General features: G+C 49.4%; 1 protein-coding gene across 12 annotated transcripts in view; it reads right to left on the bottom strand.

Annotated features, from left to right (window-relative positions):
- Window positions 1–4065: 4065 nt before the first annotated feature.
- Window positions 4066–17104, bottom strand: part of TTC39A (tetratricopeptide repeat domain 39A) — a 57742-nt gene continuing 44703 nt past the window's right edge. For 11 of the 12 annotated variants that reach the window (XM_054488395.1, XM_054488347.1, XM_054488418.2 and 8 more), the window contains 6 exons: window positions 12889–12980; window positions 11204–11324; window positions 7324–7435; window positions 6815–6929; window positions 5648–5764; window positions 4066–5088 (listed from right to left, as the gene is read on the bottom strand). In XM_054488395.1, coding sequence (XP_054344370.1) covers window positions 4965–5088; window positions 5648–5764; window positions 6815–6929; window positions 7324–7435; window positions 11204–11324; window positions 12889–12980 — 681 coding nt within the window. In that variant the 3' untranslated portion in view covers window positions 4066–4964. Of the gene's footprint in view, window positions 5089–5647; window positions 5765–6814; window positions 6930–7323; window positions 7436–11203; window positions 11325–12888; window positions 12981–14605; window positions 14855–17104 lie in introns of those variants that run through there. The other variant, XM_054488426.2, reaches the window with a different exon arrangement.

The raw sequence follows: 17104 nt of genomic DNA, 5'->3' as shown, positions 1-17104 counted from the left end.
AGCTATTAGTCAGTACTTCTTCCATTTTCACAGTGGCCCAAGAGTCAGTAGAAGCTGGGTCTAACTTTACACAGGATTTTACAGCTTGACCAACAGTGTAGCAAAGTACGGGCTTTAGAGTTCAGCAGCCTGTCTTCAAATCTTTCTGCTGCATAATCGTTGTGTGATCTTAGACAACTTATTTACCTGTGCCTCAGTTTTGCCATTTGCAAAATGACAATGGCCCCACTTCATAGGATTATATAAATGTTATGAGGATTACATAAATGTAAAGTACTTAGAATAACAACTGGCACATAATGAGTATTTAATAAATCCTAGCTTTTATACTTTTCCCCAGAGCATATGGTGTCTGATGTTCTGAAGTGTTTGTTAATGTGGAGGAAGAAAAACAAACCTGATCTAGTCATTTGTGAGACATTAGCTGTGATGTCTCTGATCAAACTTAAACATCCACTTTTTTTTTTTTCTTTTTTAGATGGAGTCTCGCTCTGTCACCCAGGCTGGAGTGCAGAGGCACGATCTTGGCCCACTGCAAGCTCCACCTCCCGGGTTCAAGCAATTCTGCCTCAGCCTCCTGAGTAGCAGGGTCTACAGGTGCCTGCCACCATGCCCGGCTAATTTTTGTATTTTTAGTAGAGACCAAGTTTCACCGTGTTGGCCAGGATGGTCTCAATCTCCTGACCTTGTGATCCACCTGCCTCGACCTCCCAAAGTGCTGGGATTACAGGTGTGAACCACCGCGCCCAGCCAAACATCAACTTTTAACAGTCCATAGAGACCTTCAATAGTTAATTCTATGTCTTCCCAAAGGGCTCTATTCTTATTTTGTCACTTAACAGTTGACTTTATACAGTGGAAGCAGTCATAGATTACTCATTTAGAGATGGAGTTTTCGAGTCCCCAAATGAGGTTTCTTGTTTGTGGACCTAGCCTATTAGTCAGTAATAAACTTTGCACTGGAATTCAAAGGAGCCGTGCTAACCCGAGCAGAAGGCACTTTCTGACCTTGGAAGGCCACATCTGAGGGTGGGCCTAAGAAGTTCCCATTTGCTGCTTGGATTGCAGAATCCAGACACCTCTCATTTATTACTGAATTAGTGTGATGATGCCAAGGATGTTAAGAAGGCACTGTTAGGCTTTAAATTTGAAGTAAACAAGGAAAAGACTGTTGACTCCCATCATCTTACAAGAAATGAACTTGGGAGTAACTCCAGAGGAAAGGGTCTGGATTTGATTCCCTTGAATGGTTCTAGTACTCAGCACACTGGGGCTTTCTTAAAACCTGTTGGTGCCATTCTTCACTTGGGAATCTCCCACCTGGACCTCAGCCAAATCTTGAGTTGGTGTTGGCCTTTTGGGATCCTGGCTTTGATGTCAGGTTGTGGCTTACTGCTGTGAATAATAACTGTCTTGGAAACACTCCCATTCTGGCCCAAGAGATAAGGAATAGGGCAACCTGCCAACCCATGGGAGAGCTGAGGGCCCAGCACACTGCTAGAAGCCACTCTGCCATTCTGAGGGCCTGTGATCAGTGAGAGGCTGAGGTAGACTTTCTGTTGCCAAGGACCTGTTCAGATCATGTTACACGGTTGCTACTTCCCTAACAACTGAATTCATCTTGGGGCACAGGATTTAGACTTTCTCTAAATGAGGATTACTTGCTCTCTGGGTGTTCTGGCTACTGTAGAGCCCCTAAGGAAGTCTATTATTTCTGGTTGAATTGCTTAGGGACACAAGGCTTTGGCAGAAAGGTAGGGAAGTGTATCTGTTGCCTCATTTTGCAGACGAAAACCCATAAACAAACTGTAGAAGGCAGGAAAGAGCCTTAATCTTGTCCAAATTGCTCATTTTTAGAGGATCTGTTACTTTCCCAAGGTTACTTTGAAAATCAGTAGCAAAGTCAGGACTGGAATTCAGGTCTCCTTATTTCCAGGCTCAAACCTTCCACCTGATCTGCGGCCTCTCCATGGCAGATGTGATGGGAAGGTCTGCACTATTAGAGAAGCAGTGACCATAGATGACTCAAATAAGACACTGAGAGCCTATGACAGAATTTTCACTTTCTTGAAAACACCCATGCATAAGAAGGATATGGTGATGTTAGAAACCCAGTGTTTTCATTGTCCTTCACATATGTGTGTGTATATATATATATGATAGATTATCTCAGAATTTTCAGGTGGGATACAGGAGGCAAAGCCCACTGATTTATCTTATCAGGGCAGCAGAGGTAAAAGTGACATAGGATTAATTAACAAAGCCCAGGAGGAAATCAACAGCAAATGTTGACGAGGAAACCATCTTGACAAAATTTTAAAATGAAAGCACCTGTGGCCGGGCGTGGTAGCTCACGCCTGTAATCCCAGCACTTTGGAAGGCCGAGGCAGGTGGATCACGAGGTCAGGAGATCGAGACCATCCTGGCCAATATGGTGAAACCCCATCTCTACTAAAAATACAAAAATTAGCTGGGCATGGTGGTGCATGCCTATAATCCCAGCTACTCAGGAGGCTGAGGCAGGAGAATTGCTTGAACCCGGGAGGCAGAGGTTGCAGTGAGCTGAGATCGTGCCACTGCACTCCAGCCTGGTGACATAGCGAGACTCTGTCTCAAAAAAAAAAAAGCACCCAAAATGAATGTTGAGATAAAGTTTTTTTTGTAAACTGCAATTTTCCAAAGTATGTGTTTGGTGTCCTGTGAGTAGTGCTGCTTTGATACAGCAGCAGGCAACATTCCAACATGTGGGGAAGCCATGGAGGCCTGTCCTCCTGCAGCCTGTCTCTACCCCCTCACCCTGTCCTGTCCAGGAGCCTAGAAACAGGTTGGTCTCCCAGTATCCAGGCTTTGGAGAAGAGATAGCTTGCAAAGGGATTACTATCTATGGAGGACATTCTTTTGTTTCTTTCTAACAACATGAGAGATTTTTTTTTCATAGCATTTCTACTCTGACAATACCCATTGGAAAAGATAATCTTGGATGAGGGTTTTTTTGCTTTTTTTCCCTAATAATATATTTTGCCTAAACCCCATTACTTCATTCGATATCACCCATAGGAGGCTGGTCAACTGGATCTTTTTTGGTTTTTTGTTTTTTTTTGAGATGGAGTCTCCCTCTGTCGCCAGGCTGGAGTACAGTGATGATGTGATCTCGGCTCACTGCAACCTCCGCCTGCCGGGTTCAAGCGATTCTCCTGCCTGAGTAGCTGGGACTACAGGCATGCGCCACCACGCCCAGCTAATTTTTTTTTTAATTTTTAGTAGAGACGAGGTTTCACCATATTGGCCAGGATGGTCTCGATCTCCTGACCTCGTGATCCACCCACCTCGACCTCTCAAAGTGCTGGGATTACAGGCGTGAGCCATCGCGCCCGACCGACTGGATCTTTATATATTAACCCAGACCCTTGGCAGATACTCGTGTTTGTTAAATACAGCAATCCTAGAAGACTGGAAAGTTTAACTGGTTCCTCTCTTGTAGAAATTGCATTCATGCATTTGGGGAGTAACGTTTTCACAGATGAATATTTTTACTGTGTGCATGATTCTCCCTACGGGGAAATGGTTAGGTTGAAGTGTGCTGACATCAGAAAGTGAAGGGTAAAACCTGGTGTTGGTCATTGAACCTGAGTTCTCACTTTAACAATCCTAGAGCTTGCAAATTCAGATGCTTTTAGGGGCCAGAAAGGTAATGGAAGTGTTTAAAGTAGCCTCGACTTAGCTCTAGCTGATTGTTGCCTCATGGGAATGAGGCTCAATGTTGCCATTTTTGTTTGTTTGTTTGTTTGTTTGTTTTTAAATTACAGGCCAGGAACCAGATTCATCTGTAAAATCTCCCCATTTGTGAATGCTGGTAACTTATTCAAAAAGTTTAAAACATTGTGTGGTCTAAATAAAACATACATAGGCCGTGTGGCTTCTGATCAAGACTTCCTTCCGGGCCTAAGGATTCATGCAACACATATTTTATTGAAATACATGATGCACGATCCCTTAAGGGCATAAATTTCAGCACTTAAATATCTATTTTCTCTTAACTGAAGAATCTAACACATACACAACAGGTCAAGAATAACAGTTCTAAGAAAAATGCTGTCAGTAAGCAAAGGTACCTTGGAGTGAAGTACAGAAGATTTTTATGTTTCATAAATTATTCCCAGTGGTTTCAGTTTGGCATACAGCAAAGATACAGACTGGATTTTGAGAACCTCCTCCTGCCCCCCAAAATTCCTGGCTTTGGCATAGAAAGGGCCACACAGCTCTTCCATCAAGCCTTGGCATTTCCTACTGGTAGAGATTGATTTTTCTACAGAAGAGCTCAGATTGTATCTCACTAAAATGACGTGCTTGATTTTTAAATTGGAAATTTACAAAAGGAGTGAAATGAAGTGTGAGTAGTAAGGTAGCGGGTGTCTGTGTGCATCCTCATGCCCAACCCCAGAAGCATTGAAGCCTGAGGCTTAGCCTCTCCCAAGCATTCCTCAGGCCCTCTGAAGGCCCTTCCGTCACACAAGCTAAGAACTTGCTGAATTTGAAAAGCAATTTGCCCTTCGGCATCATCATATGAAGAGATTTATCTCCAGATGATAATAGGTGAAGACAAAGACTTACAGGTGGTTGATTGTTGTTGGTTTTTAAAGCCAACTGTGATCCCATCAATGTTTTTCTAAGGAAAATGTAAACTGTTCATACATTCTCTTAAACATCACAGTGAAAAGCAAGTACCCGTATGTGTGATAGGGCAGGCAGAGGGCTCCACCTGCTCTGCCCTTGGCAAAGGCCCTTGGCCACACTGGTGAAAATGCCAGCTCAGCTTCGGCACGGATACACCATGTTGTGCCATCCAACTGGAGCGCCGGTGGGCCCCAAAGGCAGGGCAGGGCAGGGGGAGGGGATATTTTGAAATGTTTTCAGGAGCTCTGTCCAGCTGTCTCTGTCTTCCAGCCCGGAACTGCTGCACAAAGCTACAAGGACACTGATGAGACCATGGATCTGCTGCTGTTCTCTAGGGAAGACTTGGCTTGGAGTGTGGCTGCCTGGATTCGAAAGTGTGTCCTTGACTCCATGGAGTAATTCTTGTAGTTTTGTCTGGAATTGAGCAGAGAATCAGACACATGAGGCTGCTTGCTCCCAGAGATGCTTTTCCTCCTGTTTGAGTTGTGTGAGCCCCGGGAGCCAAGGAAGGATTGTAGAGAAATTAATGTGTCCAGAGAGAGTTGAGCCCTGCCCAATGGGAGAGTTAACCAGAAGGGTTTGTGGCCCCTCATCCCTGGTATCATGCCCACTGGAACCACTCCTGGTCTTCCTGGGTTCCTAAGCTTGAAGGGGTGTTTTTAGGGAATAGACCCCTACCCTGGAAGGCAGGAGGCATGGGTCCTCACATAGCCGTGCAGCTGGCTTCTGATGTTACCTTGGGAACTTACTTCCTGCCTCTGGGAGTCTAACTGCCCATTTATACATTAAGAAAGAAGTTTCCTATATGACAGGTGAGAGCTGGATTCCGAGGGACACAGGTCCACCCTCTAGACTGCCAGACTGGCCTTGCTAGCAACTCCACTCACTGCTGTCTGGGCAACTCTGTCCCCAGCCAGCTCCTGAACTGAGTTCAGAGGGAGCAAAGGACAGACTGAGGTTACTCAAGCCTTACTTGGCAGATTCCAAGAGTTTGATGGCCTCTTCGTTTCTGCCTTGCTCCATAAGCAGCAGGGCCAGCTCCAGCAGGGCGTTTGGGATCAAGTAGTGGTCATATTTAATCTTCTTTTCACTGCAGAACAGAGGACATGGCTCAGGTTCCTCCTCCTGAGCCTTTCCCAAACTGCACATGAGGATTTCCTAACCCGAACTCCAATTTTGGGAGGTTCCCACTACCCAGCCCTAGAAAGGCTGGGATCCATAGCAAAAGCCTTCCCATCCTGTACCTTGGGCTCCAGCTCCCTGACAACCTATGGCTCCTGTCATGTCCTTAGTCCACCGCCACCCAAGTCCCGATCTCCCTTTCTCCAGGTTGAATGGTTTATTAAACTGTAAAGTCTCCTGTCTCTGATCTACCCTCTCTGACCCAACCTCCATGCTGCCCTGGAGATATCCTTTTAAACCCCAAGTCCTCCTTGCCTGGTACCCTTTCTGGCTGTCTTCTTTGGGATACAATTTAGCCTTGTGAACAAAACATCCAGGCCCTTCTCATTCTATCCCTCCTTATTTCATCTTCAATCTTTTCTCTCTATGACTTCACCTAGGCAGGTAAAGACCCCATCACCATCACCCCAGCCTCAGGTGTCTTTCCTGTATCCATGCACTGGTGCATGCTGTACCTACTCCACTTCAAACCTGTCCTCCCTTGCTTTCTCTGCCTGATGAACTTCCCACTTTCAACATCAGCCTTGGAAAGCCTTTCCTGGTATCTCCCATTAAGTTTAGGTCCCTTCTTGGGGCACCTGCTGTCCTCTCTGCTTTCCTTTAGCATGGCCCTGACGAGCCTTGGTTGGGTTGCCTACAGCTTGCCATCTGTCACACTGCCCTCCCTGAGGGCAAGGATAGAGTCACTGATTACAAACTCCAGGGGACACTGTTCACTCAAAACAACGTGGTTGGACTCCTGTAGTCAGGCAATTTGGTGGCATTGGGAGGCCAGGTCTGAATTATCTGTACAGGTCCCGGCACAAGTCCTGGCACAGAGTGGACACTGGTTTAGTACCTGTGTGGTGAGTGGGGGTTGGCTAGGGTCAGCCACTGCAGTGGGCATGAGGATGGAGAAGCCCTGAATATTCTACCTAGGAGACTCAGACCCAGAAGGAGCAGCCGCAGAGGCACTTACTTGGCACAGATGCTCCTAAAATTCTTCTCGGCCTCCTGGACACGGCCCAGGTATTTCAGACACAGGCCTTTCAACAATTTCACCAAGCACTCGTCATCCACTGAGTACTCGTTCTCTGAAAATAGGGATGTGAGGGAAAAAGACAGACTTGTTCATTTCTGCAGCAGTTACTTATGGAGCGCCCTACTCTGTGCTAGGTCAAAGGGACACAGGTAAATCAGACATGGTCCCTGTCCTCAGTGGGGGTCACATCTAAGAAGGAAAGGCAAATACTGAGACAATGACAATACAGTGAGGTCAGCACTGAAGGAAGCCCCACGGCTGCGGGAGCCCAGAGGCTTTGACCCTACCAGGGGGACCAGGAACAGCTGCTTGGAGGAGCTCAGTCTAGAGAGATAAAGGAGAGTTGCCAAGGTAGGGAAAGGAGGAAGGACATTTTTGGCAGAGGGAACCTTCAGCTGTAAAGACCTGACCTAGTCTGGTGGGCCCAAGGGCCTGAGGGAAGTCACCTGGGCCTTTCTCCAGCATCTCTTCAGCCTTAATGATAATCTCAAGTATCCCATCCGTGAGTTTAGGCTGCTTCCCAATCACAGCGTAGCCGTTCCAGATGTACATCATTTCCTGAAGGCATGGGGGCAAGTCAGTCCTAGGTTTCTTCCCTAATGGGGCCTCAGTTTTCCCATCTACAAAATGGGCAGTTCAGATCAGAGGTTCACTAAAGGACCTTCTAGCTCTAATCATCCATGACAGGTCTCAGTCAGCCTGTGAAGCTGTGGGCCTGAGGGGATTGTAGGAGCCTTATCATTGATTTCTTACTGAGATCTCACCTTACCCCAGTGAAGATGTAAGACGGACCAATGTCCGTAATGTGCTGCCCATAGCTGCCCAAGTTTTCCAGCTATTTTTCTGCTCATGCCCTCCCTGAGTGCTATTATGTCCTTTCTCCCAACCTCTTTGGGGCCAAACACTTTCTGTACTTTGAGGACCAGGCCATGCTCCATACACACATTTCAGGACAACAGAATTTAAAGCTATGTCACCTTCTCTCCTACTCCTAGTCTCCCAAAGCAATGGGCTAAATAATGACACTCATATTCCATTTCCTTCAGAATGAAGTTACCATCATTGAGACTCTTAAAACACATCTGATTCCTTTTTTTCTTTTTCTTAGATTTTTTTTTTTTAATTAAAAAAATTTGGTGGGGGGCGAGGCACGGTGGCTCACGCCTGTAATCTCAGCACTTTGGGAGGCCGAGGTGAGTGGATCACCTGAGGTCAGGAGTTCGAGGCCAGCCTGGCCAACATGGTGAAACCCCATCTCTACTAAAAATACAAAAATTAGCCGGGTGTGGTGGCACACACCTATAATTCCAGCTACTCGGGAGGCTGAGACAGGAGAATCGCTTGAATCCAGGAGGCGGAAGTTGCAGTGAGCCGAGACGGCGCCACTGCGCTCCAGCCTGGGTGACAGAGACTCCGTCTCAAAAAAAAAAGTCTTGGGGCCAGGTATGGTGGCTCACACCTGTAATCCTAGCACTTTGGGAGGCTTAGGCAGGTGGATCATAATCACTTGAGCTCAGGAGTTCAAGACCAGCCTGGGCAACATGGCGAAACCCCATCTCAACCAAAAAAAAAAAAAAAAAAAAAGCCAGGCATGGTGGTGCAAGCCTGGGGTCCCAGCTACTTGGGAGGCTTAGGTGGGAGGATCGCTGGAGCCCAAGAAATCTAAGCTGCAGTGAGCTATGATCACCCCACTGCATTCCAGCCTGGGTGACAGAGTGAGATTCTATCTCAAAAAAAAAAAAAATTTTTTTTTCTTTTCACCTTGTCTTTGTCAAGCTATTGGTTCCTTTTGTTTGTTTGTTTTTGCCTCGACTGCCAGGAAGCTCAGAATACTAAATTAGGCTGAATGCAGTGGCTCATGCCTGTAATTCCAGCACTTTGGGAGGCTGAGGTTAGAGGACCTCTTGAGCCGTGGAGTTCAACACCAGCTTGGGCAACACAGTGAGATATCATCTCTACAAAAAAATAAAAATAGTAGCTAAGCATGGAGGTGCATGCCTGTAGTCAGGAGGCTGAAGTGAGAGGATCCTTTGAGCCCAGGAGTTTGAGGCTATGGTGAGCTGATATCACCACTACACTCCAGCCTGCATGACAGAGTGAGACCCCAACTCTAAAATAAATATTTAAAAATAAATAAAATAATAGTACTAAACTTTCATTCATAATAACTGTGTTTGCTTAAATGAGCGTTTCCTAAACTATCAAACCAGGTAATGGATGTGAAAACACTTTGTAGCCATAAAGTTCTAGAAAGACATTATTGCTGTGGTTCTTGTTATTATGTTCTAGGAAGGGAATTTCAGTTTAGACCAGTATTTCTCAAATTGTTCTGTGGTCCCAAGTTAGCAAATGTTTCATTTTATTTTATTTTATTTTAGAGACAGGGTCTCACTCTGTCACCCAGGCTGGAGTGCAGTGGCACTATCACAGCTCACTGTAGCCTTGACCTCCTGGGCTCAAGCGATCCTCCCACCTTAGCCTCCCGAGAAACTGGGACTACAGATGCAGGACACCATGCCCCACTAATCTTTGAATTTTTTGTAAAGATGGGGTTTCACCATGTTGGCCAGGCTGGTCTTGAACTCCTGGTCTCAAATGATCCACCTACCCTGGCCTCCCAAAGTTCTGGGATTACACGCATGAACCACCACACCCGGCCAGCAAATGTTTCATTTTTAAAAAAACGATTCTCCCCTTCCCCCGAAATAAATAAAAATTAAAATTAAAAATGATTCTGTGGCCAAATAAGTTAGAGAAAAAACATATCTTTAAGCTTCTTCTTAGATTAATATATAAAGACTCCAAGAAAGCCTATAGTATATAAACTGTGTTTAGGCCAGTCTTTCCCAAATGTATTTAATCACATAAATCATTTAATGCATAAACAGTATTTTGCAGATTACAGTTTGGGAAATTCTCCCCTAAGTTTTTGGTATAGTTGCTTCTCTTACCCTTCCTACAATATCCTCCTGCTCCACTTGATAGTAATAGCTTTACTGTATTTTTTTTTTTTCGAGATGGAGTTTCACTCTTGTTGCCCAGGCTGGAGTGCAATGGTACGATTCGATCTCAGCTCACTGCAACCTCCACCTCTCGGGTTCAAGAGATTCTCCTGCCTCAGCCTCCCGAGTAACTGGGATTACAGGCATGCGCCACCATGCCCGGCTAATTTTGTATTTTTAGTAGAGGTGGGGTTTCTCCATGTTGATCAGGCCAGTCTCGAACTCCTGACCTCAGGTGATCTGCCTGCCTTGGCCTCCCAAAGTGCTGGGATTACAGGTGTGAGCCACCATGCCCGGCCTATTGTATATTTTAAACCATAAAATGTTTTAAAACTTTAGAAATATTCAGGTTGTAAGTGCTAAATCAAACTACATAAATATTGACCTTTTCAATTTATAAAGTGTTTAACACATTTTCCTCATTGATGCTCATGACTGCTCTGTGAAATGGGAAAGGAATCTATTATTATACCCATTTTACATAAGGGGAAGAGGGAACCAACCTAAAGCTACTCAGTTAATGAACAGTACAGCCAGGACCAGAAAAAGGTCTCTCAAGCAGGCTTCCTTCTACTTTTCTGGCTCCCTTACTACTTGAATAACAAGGACTCTTAGCAAGCTGGAACTTTACCTGACGCCTGCTCAAATCGTGCATAGAATTAGCATCACAACCATGGCTCAGAATATGGGCTATGGGCCCAGACTGCTGAGTTCAAATTCTGACTCCAACTCACCAGCTGTGTGACCTGGGCAAGTTATTTGATCTTTCTACTGATCTATTAGGCCTTATTACCCCCATCTGTAAAATGGAGACACCAGCAGCGCCTTCTCAGAGGGTTGATGTGAGTCTCAAATCAGTCAATAGGCAATGGATATGGGCAGCCTTGAATATAGCAAGTGCTCGATAACGATGTTGGCTATTACGTGAGTTCAGAGTTGAATATAACATGAAAAGGTTGGCCGAGTGAGAGGGACCATGAAAACAATTATAATCATTGTGACAAGACTGGAGCAGACAGGCTGGGATCACTGGCAGCCGGGTGATGCCTCTGCCTGGGCACAGGGACATGGGGCTCTCTGTCCAGGAGGGTGTCCCTCTCTGCCTTTTATCTGCAGCCTGCCTGTCTCTCCACTCCCAGCCCCCATGGACCGTCTCTAAGGGGTAGGGGGTGGGCCAGACTCCCAGGTGAATTGTGAAACCCTCCCCAGGTCCCCGAGGCATGAAGGTCTTTCTCCTCATCCACCCCCCCCACCCCCGTGGCTCTCAGTGAATCCCCACAATCCTATACCCGGAGGGCAGCGCCAGTCCAGACCTCCTACCCACCAGAGCAGGCACTGGCAGCGAGATAGGGTTGGAGGAGAGGTAGCGCCGGGACTTCCGGATGGCAAACTTCTCTGTGGGTAAAGATTTCCCAGCAATCTTAAGCTTCAGGCCTGGCACAGCTCTGCAAAAGAGATGGGGAGGGTGGGAGAGGATGAGAAAGAGCAGGAGAGGGCGGAGGGTTCCCAGCCTACCCAGCTATGCTTGGCCCCTCTCTGGGCCTCAGTTTCCCCATCTGCACAATGACAGTGTTAGACTCTAAAGAGCCTTCTAGGTCTGAAATAGCCCGCGGCTATAATTTTAGAGACCCTGCCCCAAGACCTGGCCACTTCCTATGGCTGGGCAAGGGGTTCCTCCCCACCAGCTGGCAGAGATGAGAGTGTGCCAAACACCCCTGGGCCGGCCCTGCCTCCTAGTTATCACCTCCACTCCCAGGCCCCATTTCTGGGGAGGACCCAAGAGAAGTTTAACCCCAATATCACAGGAGAGACCAACACTCAGAGAAAGGGTGGGACCTACCCAAGACCAAACAGCTCAAACCCTTAATTAACTCTTGCCTCGTGAGTTCTGGCCTTCTCAGCTGTTTCCAAGGGCAGAGCAAAATGCGGTATGCCGCCAGGCACGCCTCCACATCTGGGGCCTCACCCACCCAGCTCCATCCCACCCTCCTCCTATTTCTGCCACAGTCACCGGGTGTGGCTGTGACCTCAGGCCTGAGCCATTTAGGCTCAGGAAACAGCTGGATGTGGGTGTGAGGTCCCCCCAAACTCTTCCTTTGCTTATTCACTGTAGAACCTCTCTTAGCCTTAATTTCCTCATCTCTAAAATGGAGGTAATGACACCTGCCCTCCTAGGCTTTCTGGAAGAGTCATCTGAGAGGGGGACATGGAGTCTGCTGTAGTAGCAGACACTCTGTAAGTGATAAATGCCCTATTATTGTGACAACAGTAGCCTAGGAGGCTCATATTATACCCATTTCTGGGTCTGCAAATTGGGGTCAACCTCACCAAGACTGGAGGAAGGCTCTAAGCTCCATCCTCCACCTGCCAAGGCTGAGCTCTGCTCTAAAGACGCTTCACAGGAAGCAAACACGGTGGTACAGGTAAGAATGAAAACAGCCACCACTTAGTGGGCAGCTTTTAGGCTCCTAGTTCTATGCCAGGCTCTTAACATTTATTATCTAGTTGATTTGCAAAACAGTGCTGCGAGGTGGAGATTGTTGTTCCCATTTTACAGATGCTGAAGTTGTCCAAGGTGACACAGCTAATAAGCAGAGGCTGGGTTTACTCTTGTTTGTTCGATTCCCACTCTCAGCTCTCTACTGTGCTTCTCTGAGTGTCTCAGGTTAACTCAGCAGAGTGAAAGACCTTCCCTCCCTGGACCTTGCAGCCACATCTGTCCTACTGCCCACATGAAAGAGACTCAGAGGGAGACGATATTGACAAAACCATTTCTGTGAAAGAAAGCCTCTGAAAAAAGTCAAAGGGCTCCAACCACCAGCAGCAGCAGCATCGGGTGGTGATGGGAGGGGAGGACACGCAGGTGGGGCAGTCCTGGGGTGGGGGCAGGGAGCCACCCTACTCCTCCCTCCGCAGTGCTCACAGCTCAGGGTGGCCTGGCTGGTCTGTCCATAGCGGCCTACACGGTGGGAGCGGCCTACACAGTGGGAGCACGATGGTGGGACCCACCTAAATAATTCCACTTCGTCGTCCCCGAACGGCTTGTGGTCCTCCTTCCCAAACATGCTGAGGTAGGCGGCCTTCATGTAAATGTAGGTGGCCTGTGCGAGACAGAGCAACAGCCAGGTGTGAGCAGCCCTCCTCCAGCCCCAGCCGAGCTGGAATCTGCAGACGGACCTCACGTGGCCCAGCACAGGAGCTCCCGTTGTCTCCAAGCCCCAGGGTAGAAATGAAGGTAAGAAGTTGAAGCAACTTGAAGACCTGAATCCAGGACAACCCATGTCAAAGCAGCCACCTTCTTCTCCACTTGAAGCAGTGGCAAGAAGAATCCATGCAACTAGTAATGGGCAGGACAGGCTGGGGCTGCGGCAGAGACACAAGGACAGGGGCGCACTCGGGGCTTCCGGGAAGCAACAGCTTCACAGTGGGCCCCTGAAGGGCAATGGGGAAATTCCCTGAGGCCCCAGACAGGGCCTTCCAGCCAAGGGGAAGAGGCTGAGCAAAGCCAGGAAGTGGCAGGATGTGTGTGGATTACCAATAGGATGAAGCACGGGCTGTAAAAAGAAGAGTCTTGAGCCAGAAACGTGAGCAGGGCCTGGGTCGGCTCAGCTCGGGCCACCCTGGTAGAACTAACTGCCTTGCTGTGTGTGCCAGGCACATCACATCCAGCACCTCGCTTGATCCCAAAGCCAGTGCCAGAAAGGAGTCCGTACCCCACCTCTGCTTCCTGGGACCCCAGAGCTATGGGGCAGAGCCGGGAGTCGACCCCAGGATCTTGCCCACTAGATGCACAGCCAACCCTGACAGGGAAACCGTGGCCCTGCGGGAGACCCCCTACCCCACCCAGTCCTCCCTGCACGCCACGCCCCTTCCTCAGAAGTCCTGAGACAGGAGCCTGGCTCTGTGCTGCCCTCAAGTGGCCAAGCCCCGAACCACAGTTCCTGCCTCCTGGCTAAGAAAGGGTGGAAAGGAAAGGGCGCCGGACATCCGGGAGTCCTGCCTAGAGCAGGCGCAAAGCGGTCTTCACCTGGCAGCCCCACCCATGCCGGGGCCTCAGCCCGCCCTTCACAACGTGAGGGAAAGCTGGTCTTCGTGGGCCACGGCGGGAAGAGTCTCCCTCCCTGAAACCTGTTCCCGGTCCCATCTTTTTTTTTTTTTTTTTTTTTTGATATGGTCTCGCTCTGTCGCCCAGGCTAAGGCTGGAGTGCTATGGCGCGATCTCGGCTCACTGCAACCTCCGCCTCCCGGGTTCAAGCGATTCTTGTTGCCTCAGCCTCCTGAGTAGCTGGGACTGCAGGCATGCACCACCACGCCAGGCTAATTTTTGTATATTTTAGTAGAGACGGGGTTTCACCATGTTAGCCAGGCTGGTTTCAAACTCCTGACCTCAAGCTATCCGCCCGCCTCAGCTCCCAAAGTGCTAGGATTACAGGCATGAGCCACTGCGCCTGGCCCTGGTCCCATCTTTAACCTCCCGGGTCGCCCTTGTCCTCTCCCTTTCCCCTGCCCCTAACGTGGAGGCACCAAGTCCCAGTGACTTTACTTCCCGTCTCACTCTAGGATCCTGCTGGCCTTGCCCTACGGCTCTCGTTATCGGACTGCCACCATCTCCACACCATCTCCCTGTTCCAGGCTACCCGGGATGGCTTTTTGCTGTCCTGGTACACATTGTCTCCTATCTCCCTGCTCCCACTCCTGTCCCCTGCAAGCCATTTCGCACACTGACCTTTTTAAGTCAGATCATGTCAGTTCCTTCTGGAAATCTGGTTATATCCCATCACACTCAGGAGACATCTCCTACAGTTTCCTTGACACCTGCAGCACTCCGGCCACATGACGGCCTCAGGGCTGTTCCCAGGACACATCAAACACACTCCTGCCCTGCCCTGCACAGCTCCCTCTGCCTTAACGGCCTGCCTTGTGACTGCCACGCGCTGCTCCTGCGCTCCATTCTGGTGTCCTCTGAGACATGCCTCCCCCGACCTCCCCTTACAAAGGAGCCCCTCCCATCACTCCCTGCACCCGGCCTCGCTTGTTCTTCACTGCATTTACCGGAACCAGACATCATGTTATATTGCCCATCTGTGTTTCTTGTCTCCCCACTAGGACATGAGCCTTGAGAGGGGGTCTTTTCCTGCTCATTCTTGTATTTCCTGTCCTAGAACAGGACCTGGCCAGTGGGGGTGGCCCAGCAACTGCTGGTGGGCTTTCTAAAGTACCTATCTAAGCCACAAGCCTGCCAAGGCTCCCCCACTGCTGGATAAAGCCCAGACAGCCACTCACGTCCTCCATGACCTGCCCTAACCTTTCTTTTTCTGGCTCATCTTCTGCCATTTCCTCCCCTACACTCCTTAAACTCTCCCCAGGCCTCTGCCTGTGCTGCTCCTCGGCCTGGGATGCCATTATCCCTTCTCCACCAGGCTCATCTCCAAGAGTCTTCCCTCCTGCCCACAGACAGCTCACCCTCACCGCACCACCAGGGTTAGGATGGAGGCTGTGACTTAAGAGTTGTGGACACCCCACCTCTCCAGGGATGTACGGGGGCTATGCTGGGACAAAAGAGCAGCTGTCTCCCCTGATCCAGGCCCCCTGCCCTTCTGCCGCACAAACTCTTCACCCTGCGGCACAGAGCCCCTCTGCAGCGCCCTGGCTTCTGAGCCTTTGGTCCTGCCACCCTCTTGGCTTGGGGTGTCCTCTCACTTCCTCCACTCTGCCTCCCTAAGTCCTTCCTCTCCAAGACCCACCTCAGAGGTCTCTCCTCAGAAGCCTTCCTGTCCTATTAGGTTGCCTGGGGATGCCTTTAGCTCCGTGGGTTTCCCAAGCCCTGAGCACACCACTGTCACCACCTTGTTTCTGGCCATCTCAGCCTCCAGGCTGCCAGCACTGGGGGAAACACAAAGGCCTCCACAGGGCTGACTGCAGGAGATAGGTCAGGGTGGTGGGAAAAATTACAGAAAGAAGCAAACCTTCTTGGAAGGCTGGGAGGTTTTGCAAAAGCTTCGGGAAAGGATTTGGCTGAAGGCAGCTGAATTCTCTCAGAGTAGATAACAAGAAGTAAGGGAATTGATCTAGATAAGTTGGTTTACTTAGGCCTCAGAACCTGGCCTTTAATCATCATGTGGAGGACTGCTCTCTCTGAGGGGGGCAACAATGTTAATTACTGACAAATGGAGTTTGCTTTAGGCCTTTGTCATTACATCTGTACTAAATAAATGCAAGCGTGGCAGGCTTATGGGGGCCGCTGCTGACTCTGGCAGGGGTCCCCTATCTGCTGACAGGCAAGCCTGTGTCCGCATACTCCGTTCATCCGTCGCTCAGCCAGGGTCTGTGGGTCAGACCCAGCAGCTGACCTCGGAGGATCCTGGCAGAGGGGGGCGCTGCCTGCACAGAGCGGGTGGTGCCTATGGCAATGGCCAGAGGCCCAGGCCCCAGGACTAGAAGTTGGTGGAGTCTGTGGTGGCCAAGTTCTGGAGATTAGAAATGGGTGGGGCCCCAGAACTCAGAGGGTTACAACCCCCATTTTTCACAGGAAGTCCTCATGAGGAGAGTGTTGCAGAGAGAGAGGGACTGGCTACCCCAAAGCCACACAGCGGGCTGGGGACTGAGCCAGACTTCCTGACAGCTGGGAGGCCTGGCCCACCTTCTGTTCCTCTACATAGCAGCTGTGTGCCCCCACCAGGTCTCTCCTTCCCCATGTGGTTAGCCCCAGCCGCCCACCTCACTCTACAGGAAGGCTTCAAGAGTCACTTTCAGTTCAAAAAGGTTCCCTAAGGCCCAGAATCCCAGCACTTTAGGAGGCAGAGGTGGGAAGATTGCTTGGGCCCGGGAGTTCAAGACCAGCCTGACCAACACAGCAAGACCCTGTCTCTAAAAAAAGAAAAAAGGTTCCCTGAGGCTTTGTCCTTGTTGGGAGTAGGAGGTGATGAGGAGGGGGTGTGGGGGCCATGGGAGCTGGGCCTGAGGAAACACCTTCAACAGCAGGGTGGGCTCAGGGCAAGCCCCGACTCCTCAGGAGGACTCTAGGAGCAAGAGAGAAGCAGAGGCCTCTGAGTCACACAGGACTGTCCTCAAATCTGGTGTCTGTCACCAACAGCCACGTGGGTGGGAAAGTCACAGTCCTCGCTTAGCATCAGTGGCCCTCATGTGCCCAATGGAGATAATAACTTCTCCTCACTGGGTGTGGTGTGGAGGACATGACAGGTGCCAGACACATGTTGAGAGCTCA

Source organism: Pongo pygmaeus, chromosome 1 (assembly GCF_028885625.2).
Source record: "Pongo pygmaeus isolate AG05252 chromosome 1, NHGRI_mPonPyg2-v2.0_pri, whole genome shotgun sequence".
In the NCBI taxonomy this organism is placed as follows: domain Eukaryota; kingdom Metazoa; phylum Chordata; class Mammalia; order Primates; family Hominidae; genus Pongo; species Pongo pygmaeus.
This window is presented reverse-complemented; position numbering and strand designations above follow the sequence as displayed.